Source organism: Notothenia rossii (genome assembly GCF_949606895.1).
Source record: "Notothenia rossii genome assembly, chromosome: 2".
Classification (NCBI taxonomy): Eukaryota; Metazoa; Chordata; class Actinopteri; order Perciformes; family Nototheniidae; genus Notothenia; species Notothenia rossii.
Genome location: NC_136904.1, coordinates 78,686,058 through 78,702,530, shown reverse-complemented (window position 1 = coordinate 78,702,530; position 16,473 = coordinate 78,686,058). Strand labels below are relative to the sequence as shown.

The window sequence follows — 16,473 nt, the reverse complement described above, 5'->3', positions numbered from 1 at the left end:
AAAGAAGGCAAGAGCTCGATGCCTATCTCGCGCTGATCGGAGAACTTTTTCTGAAATACGGGAAAAACATATTTTACTCCTACCACAAGAGCTTCTCATTTAAAGCAGCGCTTCACTTAGCACACTTCAACATCCGCCTGGACTGGTCCATACTGGACACAGAGCTGCTCGTCATGTCCACAGGCGGCCACCAAGTCATTTTGTGCAACAGCTGCGGTGCTCAGGGCCACCTCGCCCATTTCTGCCCTTCAGTGCCTCTCGCCGCGTTCAGAGCCCCATCCACTTTTCAAACTTCAGATAATAGAAAAGGTAGTCAGGCGCAGCGCTGGCAAGACAAGCAGATCTGCAACAACTTCAACGAAAATGTCTGCACTTACCCAGCCTGCGTTTTCCTTCATCTCTGCAGCTCCTGCAAAGATGTTCACCCGAGGTCCGTTTGCCCCAGGCGCAGCAGCCGGCCTAAGATCCTCGCCCCGTTCCAGAAACCACATCGTGGGAAAATCTTCTGATCATTCGCCCCCCCACTCTCTAACATCACTCGCTTAGCAGCGTCTCATCTACTCACCCGGATCCCGTGCTCGTAGAACTTCTCCCCTCAGGGCTTCTAACACATTTTCTTATTAATTAATTAATTAATTAATTAATTAATTAATTAATTAATCAATAAACGAATAAAATAAATAGATATAAATAAATATATATATATATATATAGATATATATATACATATATATACATATACATATATATAAATAAAAACATTAACTAATGCACCTTCTCGTTTTGGGGGGGAATCTCCACAGGGCCCACTCACCTACAGTAGTGACTCTCCCTGCCCGAGATCATCCGTTTAGCGGCACGCTAAAACTTTCACTATTGTTACACATTCAAAACAGTCATTATAACTAAGCAAATAATTATAAACCAGTTTCACCCCAAACCGGGGGCAATCCTCTAGACTAGGCGCAGCCGTCTCAGCGACAGCTCAACTCGGGCGCCGGCCCTCTTCCGCTACACTTCAAGCCCTTCTTCCATCACATCATCGTCCATCCGTCACCCATCTCTGCTATTACATATCATGGTGCGACCCAAGAGCCTTTATCTCAGGCTGCATAGCCAGGATATGATATTCAGGCATCAGCGTCTCAAGCAACAGCAGGTGCTACGCCGCCTACACCTCCCTCGTCCATCAGACTTTAGCTCGTGCCGGCAATCCAAGATCTCTCAAACTTTAAACACTGGTAATCATGCATATAACTGGTGGTGGTGACATAGCATATCAGCTCACATATCATTGTCATGTTCCTATCTGGATTCTACTGCATCATCACTACATGTTTTATTTCAAGTCACGTTCCACGTTAACCATGTTGACCGGAAGGATCTCAGGCCCGTGAGCCAGGATACGACATCCACGCATTTTTACTTCATGTTTGACCGGAAGGGTCTCAGGCTCGTGTGAGCCAGGATACACATCCACGCATTTTATTTTCATGTTTGACCGGAAGGGTCTCAGGCTTGTGAGCCAGGACGTGTCCATCCACGCATTATTCCACTCTTAGTCCTACGCTAGTCAATAATATGTCTTCTCTGTCCCCGTATAAGTCCCTCTCTACATCCATAGATCACTGCAGCTAGCTCGTAAGGTAAGAAACCCAGTACATCTCATTTCATTATATTTCATTTCTTTTGGGGATTTCATCGGATCGGTTCTCCCTTCCCGAATGATATTCCTGCACAACGGGGCCTAATCGCCAAATCTCCTTTACATTCATGTGTATTCTGGCAATAAATATGTACTCTTACATCAAACCGTCTCTCCTGATTGAAATAAAGCTCAGCGTAAGTTCAACTAGGAAGACCTTCTTACTCATTCATTCACTAAATTCCATGTTACTACTCTCTCTCCTCTCAATAAGTGATCGGGGGCTTCACTCCCCAGCTTAACCAATCACTTCGCTCTATTCTCACAAGCCTATCATAGCGCTCCGCTAAACCTTTTAAATCCGCTCTCCCCTCTGACAGCTCTCATTCCAGGTGAATCGGCGCAACCCTCCTCCACCCTTCTTCCCCTCCCATCCCTCTGAACCCAGGGTCAAGCTAAGCCACTCCTCTTCAGACCGACCCCAGCCATCCATTCACCACCACCAGTGTCTAGACCCCGGGGGATTTCATCGGATCGGTTCTCCCTTTCCGAATGATATTCCTGCACAACGGGGCCTAATCGCCAAAACTCCTTTACATTCATGTGTATTCTGGCAATAAATATGTACTCTTACATCAAATCGTCTCTCCTGATTGAAATACATGTTATCTTATCTCGGTGGTCAATGACACAGCCTTATTTATTTACTCCACTAACTGGATGTCCCTATCATGATTCATGTGCCCCCATGGCATGAGAAATGCTCACTGGCCCATGACCCTGGGTTTAAATAAACATTATGCGGCCCCGTGTGTTCAAGGATCCAGGTCTTCTCTGCTTTTTCCCACCTATACTGGTCATGCTTGTGTGCGGCCTTAGCAACCTATCAATATACTTATCTCTGACATTTGTTCACGGTACTAATAGTCGGAGTATAAGCTTGATTCTGAATATTTGATAGCAATCCTGCAAGATGTAGATGGATGCTGGAATGGAGGTAGGGCTGAACAAATATATAACCTTGTGGAGAGGCAGTGACAGATGCAGGAGTGTTTGCAATCAGGTCAGCGGCTCTAACACCAAAACAGTGGGCAGTGTATTGACGGCTTAAATATGCCCCCTGATCGCATGATGTGCATTGTTTTGCACCAGGAGGACGAGAAGAGAAAGAAGAACTGTAAAATCTGTTATTGTAATAATTTCACGTGTAGGCCTGTAGCTCAAGGGCACCTCAGTTGTGCCAAGGAAGTGAACTGTTTACGCTGCTTACCCTGGTTTTGGCGATTATGACATTTTTGGTTGAAAATGCTCATCCCTAGTAGATGCCTGTTCAATGTTTTAACATAACCAAACATAACAGGAAATCCCAGTAAGAGACCACTCTACTGCTTGCTGAAAGCCATCTTTATCCCTGCTGATAAGCTGATTGTTCTGCAAGCCTATGTGTGGCACCTGCCTTTGTAACATGGTTGCATAAAAGTCAACTAATACCTTGAATCTATATGGATGTAGAAAGTTATTGAGAACTCTTTTGATAAATCGACCAAAAGTTCACCTGAAGATGCTATGATATGTCTGTTTATCTACATTATTACTCAAAAACTGGCATCCTAACTGCTTTCTGCAATAGATACATGGTGGCAAGCTTTCCTCTCATGTTTTATATACATACTACATCATCATAAAACACAATTCTCACTTGAAATGTCCTTGTATTTAACATAAATCATCTTGTTAGGTCAGAATACTACACTTTATTATGGGTTATTGTTGGGTTGTAAGTGAATAGAAAAAAAGTCATCTAGCGGGCTGAAATGGTTTCCTCAGACATATGTTTGTTAAGTTCTTAAAACATTGCAAAGTCCTTCTGAGGATTAGTGTGCGGTACATTCATGTAACACGCATTAGTACTTTGTTCAATAGTTCTGAGTTTTAATAACATTGTACCATAATAGCATCATTTGGTCTAATCAGGTTTAAAAAGTTCAGGCTTTATTTCCTTTAGCCCCCAAAACTCTGCTCTACACAAACAACCAGAAAGCACAAAAGTTAAAAAAGATAAGCTGACATAAGTGTGTGGTTTTTGAATTGGAAAATGTAACATGTAAGCACTCTGCCTGACCTTATATCATTATAAGAGTGATACAAACCTATTTGTAACAAAGTGGTTCTCCTCAACAGGTGATGTTCACAGCCACAGTGCCCAAAGAAGATTCCCACTGGAGACCAACCCTCTACTCCAGGGGCCGGGCGGCGGGCACCCTAACGTCCCTGACGATGTTTTCAGATTAAGCCTCGCCAAGGGAGTGTCCATGTCCCTTCCATCCTCCCCTCTCCTGCCACGACAGTCCTACATGATGCCCTTACGCCCGAGCAAGAGATCACCAGGTACTGTTTGTAAATATATATATTTTGTTTTTACATGATTGTCCATCCAGCCATTTTATTTCTGGGCTCAAGCGTCTTTTCTTCTTCTTATATTGTTTACAATAAAGAGATAGCATGTGCAGCAGCTTAAAGAACAGTCTTTCCTATTACACTATCTTCTGTGGGATTTATCACCATGGTTACCAAAAGTAGAGATGCTGGTTCTGGCCATGTCTATACATCCCCCAAATAGATAATAATGATAAGAAAAGCGGTGATAGTAATCATACAATATACAACGGTGGTGAGAGTAGTGATATGTTGTCAAGATATCAAATGAAACTCTCCCCACACTTTATAGACACACACCTTTATGTTGTTGTTATATTGCTGTTGTGTAAATGACTCTAAAAACCAAATACTTCTGTTCTGTACCAAACAAACCTATGTGCTGCAATTTGAGTTACTCTGAATCTTTATTCACTATATCAGTCTCACGATGGGGGCTTCATTTGTCTCTATGGGCGTCCTGTAAAAATTCCTTTCCTGTCTACCTCCAGGTGCTTTTGTAGGATTGTTGAACATCTGACAATGCTCAAGGAATGATGTTCCCTCTCAACCTTAAAACACTGCTGCATCACCTAGGGGATAAAGTAATAATGATAGCCACAGACTGCTTACAGAGGGCTGCTGTCACTTCATCCTTGTATTTGATCACCCTGCTCAGATGTAGAGGTCTCTACATCCACACGGAGTGTTTACTCTACTCTTGCTGGTAATGGGCGTGTGTTTACACTGGATCTTATTGTCAGTCCTCCCCGGCTCCTTCTATCCACCATGTTGAGAATGTTCCTGTCAGCAGCTGTGGGGTGCTTCAAAGCAGGGGACACCTTTTTGTAGCTGAACTTGTCTCAACCTGAGTCTTTGTATTCCTAAGACTTGGCAAAGAGGAGAGAAATCCTTTAAGTGGTCAAGGTGGCCCCACTCACATGTGGCACTCATCTGTGGGCTATCTAGCCTTTGTTTAGAGTGGTTACAGCTTTGGTCTGTTTAGTGTAAAGATGAACTGGTGGAAAGGGGGTAGTATAGTTTAATCCTTGTGCAAACTTGTGTTGTTCAAGTTCACCTCTCTTACGCAATTCTCCTTTCTCTGTTCAACTCCATTTTTAAGATTTAGGTTTAGGTCAGTTTAGATTTCTAATATAAAATACAACATCATCATTTTAACAACTACAGGTTGGGATGATTTTTTCGGTGGTGTTCTTATCCAAATCCTTTTTTTTGGAGAAAGCAAACTGTGAAGAAAGAAAGCTTGAAGTCCTGATAATGTGAAGCAGTAATTAAAATGTAGTTGCTCAATTACAGTAGGTTCAATTCCTAGTTTAGAAAAATAAATAAAACTAAGGCAAATACAGCTTATAATAGCCAAGTTGATTTTCATGCCCTTATCCCCAACTCAAGTTAAACAAATCTTAAACGTACCGTAGGGGTTTCAACCCATCAAAGAGAGTGTCGATGAAATATACATTTACAGACATGAAGGAAAGAGCAAGAGATGAAGAGATGAGGCTCGGTTTGTCAAGGTGAAAAGGCCCCCCGAGGACACGGGAAGGGGAACACTCATTAATGGCATATTCCCCCTTGGGGTGCTCTGAGGCATGGAAAAAATGGACTGACTAGATAGGATGTCATGGAGGACGACCAGGGAGAGAGGGTTGGGGGATGGTTTGTAGGCTTTGCTCCACTGTCCTCACAGGTAACTGTAAAAAGCCGCCGGGGGAGACTTCACACCTCCAGTTAATAAACACATACTGCAGGAAATGTCTCAGCTCTGCGACGAAAACAACATGGGTCAAAATGTGGCATTGTCTCATCATGCTGAGCCACAGAAACAACAAAGCATAGCCAGTGTAAGACACACGTCTGTTTAAATGAGTGAGACAATATATTGCAGTTTTATTTTTATATTATTTTTTTATTCAATTGTCATACATGAACATCATACATTTGACATACAACAGACAAAGTCCAGGGGCAGACATACAACATAAAAATACATTACATTCAGTAAATAAACAAAAAAAGGAAATAAAAATACATTTTGCTACTTTGGATTAGTTTTTATTGCCCCTCTTATTCCTAATGTTTTTAATAGTGCTAATATATTGTTTAAATTCTTGATAGAAATGTACAAAATGTGGTTTGGAGTCAGCCCATTTCTTTTTATGGATATGAAATGTCTCTAAAAATACAATTAACTGCACAAAAAAGACAAAATCTGTATCCATACTATCATCCCAGAAGTACATAACAATGTATTTTATATTGCAGTTATATACAGGAAAGTTAGGTACAGTTACAACATCATGCATACATTTGACTGAAGTTTACAAAAAGGCGTCTCTTCCTTTGTGTTTTTTCTTAGTTCATACTACACTGGTTTATTCCTACGTACAGATTGTCCATCAAGTCATCCATTTACTCATCGATTTTATTCTCCTTCCCATCCAGCCGCCCCTGATGTCTTTGAGGGGGAAGTGGTTTCACAGATTCTGAAAAGCATTTTCTTGCTCGACTGGCTTCATTTCCTGACACAATAATCTATCGCAGTTAGGAAGACTCAAAGTTAGCGGTTATTCTTTTCCTGCAAACTTCACAGGGGACAACAGAGAAACATTGAGTTAATTAGGAGTGTGACGGATGCCTGAGCCACAAAGTCCTGGTGGCGTTGAGTGCCACAGCTTTGATCAACTAAGCCCAGAGCTTAACCATGAAACACTGCACCCTGACATGTGTTGAGCAGCACCTAGGCTTTATAGTCTTAATAGTTTACAGGCCCCCTGAAGGCCCCGGGACGGATGTTTACTGCAAGAATGTTGCCAGAATGAACCCATCTTTCTCCAGCCCAGGGCAGTTCAAAGATCAGGAATTGAAAAACTTGAACCTTACTCTTTAGTGCGTAGAATAATGTTGATGACACAGTAAATTCGTTTTTTTATAAGGTTAGAAACTCCCTGAGCTACCTCTGACAGTCTCCTGGGTATCTACACAGTGACCTCCTCTGGTTGTAATACGTTACTGTGCCTTTGGAAGATTAAAAGCATCTGTTGCTTTCAAGGTTGCACTGTTTGATTGAGTTGCATGTGTGTGAAAAATGACACTTCTGAAAAGCTCACATGTCCACAACTATACACCCACAAAATATGTAAAACCGCATTGCATCCTGTGAAATATGAGGTGGTGAAACACAGAGGTGATTCTGCCAAAGTATGTATAATAGATGTATGACCTTTTTGTAGTCATGAGACAAAACTGTTGGCCACATGCTCTGCCTCCCTGCCAGCCTGCAAGAGGATCATAAAACAGCAATTCATATTGATTTATGGCTGTCATGGGCGGTGTATCATTTTAATTGCTTTATCCGGAATCAGGCCATGGGGGGGATTGTCTCTGGTCGGCTGTTGTGTATATTAAAATTAGTTAAGTGGATTTTTCTTTGATGGCAGCTTTTGCATTTGGTGGTTCCGAGGCTGATTAAATTATCTATCAGTGAGGCAGGTCTGCAATTCACCACCGGAGAGCACAGTTCACTGTGACATCTCCCTATCAAATGAAATGCTTTTTTTCATGCAGTCTGGTGACCCTGATGGTGCTAGTTAATCAGGATACAAAATGCTGCTTAGTTTTGGGAGATAATATGCCTACCTGAAAAAGCTATCTGCAGCTGAAACCACCCTACAGCTTTTAACTTGTGTGCGCAATAGGATCAGGTGACTACATTCAGTGACAGTGGTCTGATGCCAGGATGCTTATCTCCTCCTTTGTTTTTTTATGGCAGCGTTAGCTACACTGTTCACCTAGAGCGCGCTGAATGCTAAACATGAGTGGTTGTTAGCTTTTTTAAGTCACTGTAAAGTCTTGACAATGTATCTTTTGCTCGTGGTCATAAAGTACTTTAGCCATTTTGGGAAAAGTCTGTTTTTTGAGGATATTTTTGTTTCTTTCACAGCTAAACCACATAAAACGACACAAAGTCATTTGGTGGAACACTTGAGAATTTTAACAGTGACTTTTGTTTTTACTGAGTGTTCGTAATGACAGCAAGTACAAGTTCAAGAATTGTGTCTTATTTTTCATTTGTTTCTTATTTATAAATGTTGAGCCACTTGAGGCTTTATTATAAACAGAGAAAAGGGCAGATCAGAGAGTGTCTTCTTAAACTGAAACCAACACGTCCAACAGTGACTTGTCATTGGAAACAAAATGACAATATCCCTTATAACTGTAACTCATTTTCTACAAAATAAACAGCTATCCTTTTAACTTTTTGAAAATATATACTTAACTTCACATTTTTTCCGAGTTTTATTTATTTAAAATAAGTCTTATCATGCCATGCGAATTAACGGGACAAATTCAATGTTCATCCAAAAGCATCCTTTCCTACTTTGCCAGATGAGTGCAATTTATTGTGCAGTTCTGTCAAGAGGATAGAACATCTCTTCTTGTAGCCGCTTTGAGGTGAGCTCTCCTGAAGTCAAGTCCGGGGTATTGAGAGTTAGCAGACAGCCCTGAGGGAATATTGATGCCGTTCTGAAGGCCGAGCGGTAAAATACCTTGTGATGCTGCAGGACTCCTTTGAAAGGCTTCTCTGATGAGCACCTAGTGAAAAGTTCTTCTTCTTCTTCTTCAGTCAGTGTAGGATGCTGCTTATATGATAAATGAGTGTGTCATTCCTGATTGTAAATGGTCAGAGAGAGTACAAATGACAGCTTACTTAACCTTGCTTCAGATGTTGTTGCTTGTACCTTTTGAAAATGTATGACCATGTGCACAGTGGAGTCTTAATACATAATTCATACCAGCTTGTGAAACAGCATGTGTGAGATTAGTCATGACTATTAAACATGTAGTGTTTAAAAAAGATTACCACTCTCTCTTTGTGGTGCGGTGCAGGCATTGCATTACCCAGAAGAGGATAATGGCATTATGTCAGGCCATGAAAAGGGAATGAATCATAACAATTAGCATTTGTATTTTAAGCTAACAAAGCACCAGGCCTTATAAAGGACGACATTATTAGCGTTTTAGCAATAATTGAAACATTGGTACAGCTTTTAAAAAGAAAGTATATTTCATTCTCTCCATAATTCGTTCAACACGTACCGCTGGTAACTGATTTTGAATTGCAGTCCCCCCGAATACCAGTCTAATGTATTCATGTACTTTTGAGTCGAAGAATGACATTTTGGAACATAAAGAAGGGTTGTTGTGAGATGGCTTTCATTTCCTTTGCAGCACAAAGAGTGCACACTGTCTTATTGAAAAGTTGAAATGTGAAGAAGTCAGAGTCCAGCTTGAAGAATGCTGGGAAAACTCCTTGATCACTTCCTATAGCCATGAACAACCCTCTCTTTCACTGGCTTTGACTTGACATTGTGAGTTGCTGGTCATAGGTATTCCACTGTTTGGTATGTGTGTGTGTTCATGTGCTGAGTGATAGCTTGCTGCTCATGGATTCCTGCATCTCACAGTGAATACTGGCGAGTCCTCGGCAGTCACGGCTCGCCTGGCTGCTTTACCCTAGAGAAACTCTTCTTCTGGGTTTTTCCTCTGGCAACCATTTCCTACTTTTGTTTGTTTGCTTTCCCTCTTGTGTATTTAGCATATATACACATTTACACATATATTTACTGTACCCTGAATGTGACAATGAAACATCTCTGCTGCAAGTAAAACAGTACTCTTGATTAACCTTGTGATCAAGAGTTTTTGGTGGATCCCTCAGACAATACATATTGAGTCAGCATATGTTACAGGAATAGTAAACTCAGAAACACAAATACAGCATTAAACATTGGTGTAAAAAAAAGTTAAGTACTCTAGAATTGCACCATATCAGACCCTCTCAATTGGAACCATCTTGTTTTCTATGCTGTTGTATGTGAATGTATCAACTTTCTGGATTTTCATCCATTTGTGATTAAAGACACGCCTCATGTCTGTCTCTCTCATTGTCCTTCAAGGGTCATACATCTGACACTTCCATCGCTGCGACCTTTTCATGCCTGTTATAAAGTGAAATTGTTCATCCGTCAGTGCTTCCATCAAGAAGGGCACCCTGTTAAATCATGACATTAGATTTTGAATGGAAAAGAAACCCCTGTGTACTTTGTCTGTCACGAGCTGATGCTCAGACATCAGTCTTTCTGAAGGACCTTTTGCCTCTCCCCTGTATTATCAGCCCTCAGATGTTGTCTAAAATGACCCTTGATAGCCAGCCACATGTTTGTTATTTGTGGATCCTGTGTTCCTCATGGCACTCTGTGTAAACCCCATCCGAATCTAGGCATATGGTTTAAATTACTCAAACTATGCCCCGTTGTTTTTAGATGAAATGCAGAGTATATTTGGCAGTGCACTTCATGGCCAAGACATTCACCTGAACTTAGTGTGTCTCACACACAGCTCTCCCTGTCTCTGTAGTTCCTCTCTAATTGGAGCCGTGTGACTTCTGGGTAATAGGTTGTGTCTGACCATCCGCAGATAAATCGAGGTTTTCAGGAGAGACTTTTTGGCTTTGTCTGTTAAATAACAGGATACGATGGATAGCTTTTGTAGATGCTTACTAGATCAGCCTCCTTCAGCCTTAGACTCCAAATAGTCTCCCCTCAAGTGTAAGAAATCCCATCTTCCAATTATAATGCTTTAAAATGAAACCAATCCTCACCTTTTAAATCCGATTTTTACCACACACTATGACTTCCGCCTCCTGCTCCTCTGACGGAAAAAATGCATTTGGCTTTGGGCTTTAACTTTGAGTTATTTTATTGGCTTCATTTTTTGACTTCTGCTAACGAGCAAGAGAGCACCCGGTTTGCAGTTGCAGAGGCTCTTCTCGGGGATCAAAAGCACCGTCCCCCATATGCATTTCAAGTTGAATATCCATAGATGGCACTGTGCGTCAAGCTGACTTTGACTCTCATGCTTGGTTCGTTGCAATGACACTTCCAGATAATTCCCCCCTCACATGGTTGCTGCTGTAGCCCCCCCCCCCTCTTTCCCCCTCACCTCCACTCTTACTATCTGTGGCCAAGATCACAGCTGTGGTTTAAGAATTTGTTCCATCCGACTCAGAGGGGGTTTTCTGAAGGTGGGAGGGACTTGTTATCAAATGTTGTAATAGGAAATGGTTATCTCGGCTCTCCCATCTAATAGTTATGTTATGACTGGAGTTACACATACAGACATCTGATAACTGGAGTCTTGAAGAGAATTGGATTTGGTTACAGTAGGTCAAATTTGGAGTATCATAGAGGACTGGCGTTAAGGGAGTAATGCTGTTTCTAAGGTCTAAGTTATACTTTCACTTTTTTTTTATTTCTTTTTTTTATAATTTGCCAAAGTTTTGTTTGTTTTCATGAGTCTTGACCTGGCGACTTGAAATGTTAACAGCGTCTCGGGAGATGTTTGTTTCATGGCTTAGTATTTAGTCTAGTGTCTTTGCTGGATCTCCTGCATTTACAAACAATTATACTGTAACTAAGGAAAAGTTTCTCTATTTAGGTCACTAAAAGGCAGTTAGTAGAATAAGTTCTAGACAACATGGGCTAATCGTTTTGCACAGACAAAGATTGAAGAAATGTTGCCAAAGAATCTGTGTCCCTAGCGGGGTGTGTATCTCCGTGGTTCATCTTATAGTTCGGCACAGTGAACAAGCCTTCTCCGTGGAGCTGTGGGATTTTCTAATTCAGTCACGGTGAGAGCAGAAGGAACAGAGCAGCTAACCTCAACTCCTCACTAAAGACAAAAGACAGTGCTCAGAGGACTGTACCACTGTGCCAGATACATCATCTGGTTTATAGCAGGACACATGGACTTTAACCATCTTAATTCATATTTCCAGGTACACTTTCAAGAGACTGCTCCCAGAAGCAGAAGAAAACTCTTTTGTCTTTTTAAACTGATTCCCAAAAGTACATGTTTGTATTTAAACACTCATTTTTAAAGTTCAGTAGGAGGCTAATTGTTGTGGTTTCCTGCTGTAGTTTACATTCCCAGAGCTGACTAGCAGTGTTTTACTGGGAGTCTCCAGCCAGGCAGAGAATATTCTGGGTTGTCAGACAGACCAGAGCTGCTATCAGCGCAGGGAGCTGTCTGCTGAGAGCGTGTGTGTCCGAGTGTGTGTGTGTGTGTGAATGAGTTTGTGAGCTACAGAGTGCAGCCAAGCCTGTCCAACTAAGACACCACCGCCTCTCATCTCTAGTCCCATCTGGAACACGTTAATCCAGCGAGAACTCTCCTTCTCTCCCTCTCTATTTCTCTCGTTCTCTCCTCTTTTGCATTTCTTTTCCTCCCTCTCCCTTTCCTCGCTCTGATTCTCCCTGTATCTTCCGTCCGTGCTACCAGGTCCAATCAGGAAGCCCAAATATGTGGAGAGTCCTCGTGTTCCTTCTGATGCCATCGTTTCAGCGCTGAGGAAGGTGGCCGATAACAATGGTGAGTTTTGCTTTTGTTTCATTTATATAAATATCTGTTTGTAATTTGGAATTGGGAACAGTCAGACTTTATAATGAGAGACAAACATGTTGTCAGTTAGAATTCACAACTTTGCCTTTAAACTGGGACCAGTCTTCTAAGCTGTGTTATGTTTTATAAAGAATAACATTGTTATGTCCATTAGGGTCAGGGATAGGTTCATGTAAATTAAGGGTAGCATCACTTCATGCATGAGTGATCCATGTAAGTACCAGTGCGTTTAAGCAGTGTTCCTTCATGTAGCCTCTTATACAAACACACAATAGTGCCGTGTTTATTTGAAAGTGTGTGTTTAGATTACAGAGGAGTCGGTTTTCCTCTGTGCGGGGACACATTGTCTGACCAGAGCACTGGATTTGTTTCATGGGAATGTATTGAAGACAAAAGCTTGAATTTTTCCGTAATTGCTCATGTGTGCTTCTACGTTTTTAGTGAGGTGTTATTGCTGCCCGTACTCTCCTCCTGTGTTGGGCGTTGGGTAACGTGCCACTGAGTGCTCTGTTTTGGATTCCAGTAGAGCAGGGCGGGCTCAAATTCCTCTCGTTGGTTTAAGTAGAGTTGTAGGATGCGTTATCTTTAGCAGATGGCATCACCGAAATCGTGCATGGCTCACATACACAGACGGTAGTAACCCGGCGCAGGCTAGTCACTGTTGACTGTTACATACCAAGGCAGAGGGTGTGTCTGACATTCAGCTGGCACACAGGAATGCTTCGGCTCAGAGCGGGCTACCGGCAGATAGCGGACCCCAGATAGATGTTATCTTATAACAGCTGTGGCAATGGCACTTTTTAGTAAGCTTATTTTAAGCTGTATATAAAACAAATTGATTAAAGAGACTTTGTTTGGATATTTGAATAGAAAAGTATGGAGAGAGCTGTTATTAAATATACCTACGTTGCACACATCAGCCCCTCTCCCTCTGATCTCCATCACTCAGCTCACTTTTCCCTGTTGTTTATAATTCTCTTTTACAGATCTGAGAACCCCCACCGAAGCACATGTACATACACATAAACATCTACATGCTGGTGCTGTCAAAGACGACAGTCTTTCCTTTCACAATGCTGTATCCAGTTCTCTTTATACATCAATAGTTTTCACCTCCTGTAACTCTAACTCAGTGCTGTCTCTAATTTCATTTAAGGCTAACATTAATCTTCAGGCGATATAACAGTCCTTATTATCTCATAGAGTAAGCATGTGACAGATCCTCTGACCAAGAATGTTTCTCCTACCACAAAATGCAGGGTATCATCAAACTGCTTCAGTCTCAAACAAAGACACTACATACAAACGAGAGAAAAGTTATAAATTGAATTGTGCATAATGTCATTTTCTCTGGTCTCCTTTAAAATGACATTGCAGTGTCTAGGACAGTTTATACCCAGCTTAATATAGAGCTTTTTTATGCTCACTGTTGGGGCAAGCCAGTCTTTCCTTAAACAACTTCAGGCATTTTAAGAAATGTCAGTTTATTTAGAAGCTTTGATAATGACTTGTAGCCATGCTCTCAGATGTGACTCAGCTCTAGCAGAACTGAAGATATAACCAACCTGTTCTTTAGGATTAAACTGCTGCTGCCAGTTATTCAATGAATGTAAGATGCTAGGCCATCTACCTCCCTCCCACATCCTTTATTAGCAGGTAAAAGAAGTGTACTACTGAGATGAGCCAACTTACTTAACTAATTATGTACAATTAGGCCGCTGTGTACATTCTAGACTAATGATGGCTAATTGTGATACCCCAGCTGTTGTAGGATGAGGCCCTGTTCACAGCTGAAAGGCTGTTGAGCACAGCTACCCATGTTTCTTCATTTTTCTCTCCAATGTCGACACTTTCACACAATTAGCAGTGCCATCATGCAGTGTGGTGCAAGGAGGTTTCTAGTATTCTTTTCTCAATAAAGAAAGCAACTTTCAGTCAAGTGCTGTCGTGACACATCACGAGATGCTTGTCTGACATTGCAGCTTTTGTAATGAGGTCATGTCGGCACAGTGCCGTAAGAATCTGAGACGGAAAAACCCATTGGAAGTTTTGCTGCATGAACACTCTGACATTTAACTAAAGTGAGCTGAAAAGAGCTGTAACAGGACTTCTTGTTGGGAGCCCAGCATCTCTCTTGGATGACCACGCTTCACATCATTTGCTGCATCTTGAGTGCAACTGAGGTCTTTGTGATATTTTAGACAAACCCAAACCTGGGGAATGTTATTTTAAATATTTGTATGCAGTGTCGTTTTTATGTGTGTATTATTCTTTTTTTGGCCATCCACACGCTTGCATTTGGAGTATAGGTATATTCATCTGTTTTTCTTTTTGGTTGAACTGTGGGCTTTCCAGAGCTGCCTGAACAAGCAGGAAGGGCTGCAGGCTAAGATAGGAAAGTGTGTTTGACCTACAGTGGAGTCACCTCACATATCTCTTTGAGGAAGGATAGAATTTCTTCAGCATGCGTTTGAATGCAATGTGTATTTCTATTGTGTGTACGTTCATGTTTGTTTGTGTCTGTGCATGAGTGCATTTGCAACAGGCGGCCAACAGTTTGCCTGTCAAAATTGGTTCAGCTGTCTCAGTGCCCTGTCTCTGTCAATCAAGACTGAACCTCAGGTCCCGTCCTCTCCCACCATTACGCCTCACTCTTAAACACCCCCACATGCCAAAACTCCAGTGAGACCCAGGTCCAAGCACTTGGCACCTGTTATTTTGTGTGCTGATTAACGTTTCAGTGCTGACATTAGGGCCAAACTTATACTGTGAAGTATTCTGTGAATTTAGACCACTTCAAACATCTGACCGTGGTATTGCTTTCACTTCTCTGATGTAACTCTTCTAGTAGTAATCTGATCAGCTCCTGTACAATGCGTGTTACTCAATTGGCAACTTCTGGAGAGCATGTCATCCCCTTGCTATTCACAGAACTTTTATTATTACTTTAAAATTAGGAGATAAGAGTAAACACATTTAAATGTAGCCATATTAAGCTGCCAATTGGGTCACTTTGGCACAACATAAGGCTAGAAAAAGGCCCAGAAATGGAATCAAGTGTATTTGGGTAAATGTAAAGCGATCTTTTTTTAAATGTTATTTAAAACATTTCATAAAAAATAATATTCTGATGGAGGGCCTAGCAGCCACATCTGGGTTCCTAGTTATCTGCATGGAAGGAATGTTTTGTGACACTGAGGACTTCTTTTTGAATTGGCCATTCATACGATGATGCAGATAATGTCCGATTATTCCTGTTGCTATGTTATGACACTGAATAGGGAAACGAAGACAAAGGGTTTAGAAGCTTTCCACTGAAGAATATACAAGGAAGAACATGCAATGTGTCAGTTGCGTATAAATCATTTTAACAAACTTGCTATATTTTGTACCTTTTTATTAAAACTCATGCTTCGTTGTATAATCAAGACCCATTGTTAACAGTTTATATAACTTATGAGATGATAGGCAAGCAGTGGCTTTGAAGCTTTGAAGAATGGGCTGTGATTTTCTTTTTGGCGGTTACAGTCACATCACTCGCTATGGCATATCAGGTTCAGGGTTGATTTTCTTCTTTCGCTGCTGACACTCTGTACGCTTTTTTCCTTTTACTTTATTTAATAATGAATCTTCATAATTCTGTACTGCCTGAAGAAGCTTTAACTCTATTGGTGAAAATGTTAATGAAATGCCATCTGGATCTAACTTTTAGAACAACAATAATAACAGCCAGAGTCTTGCTGAGATGTCAGTCACAACTATGATTACTCTCCCCTTGCCATCACTACCCTCAGAACCTTATTTTACCCACATGACCCTCCATCTGTGCTCGTATCAAAGGACATGTACGTGGTTCTGACTGTGGAATTTGCAATGAGAGTGCTCAACGTGCTTCGGGGGGGCACGTCACCTCGTACCTCTGAACTTAAATG

General features: G+C 41.4%; 1 protein-coding gene across 1 annotated transcript in view; it reads left to right on the top strand.

The window, feature by feature from the left end:
* tanc1b (tetratricopeptide repeat, ankyrin repeat and coiled-coil containing 1b) overlaps positions 1–16,473 on the top strand; it is a 100,307-nt gene that overhangs the window by 29,139 nt on the left and 54,695 nt on the right. Inside the window, 2 exon segments of the mRNA XM_079667177.1 lie at positions 3,827–4,033; positions 12,422–12,511. Coding sequence (XP_079523303.1) covers positions 3,827–4,033; positions 12,422–12,511 — 297 coding nt within the window.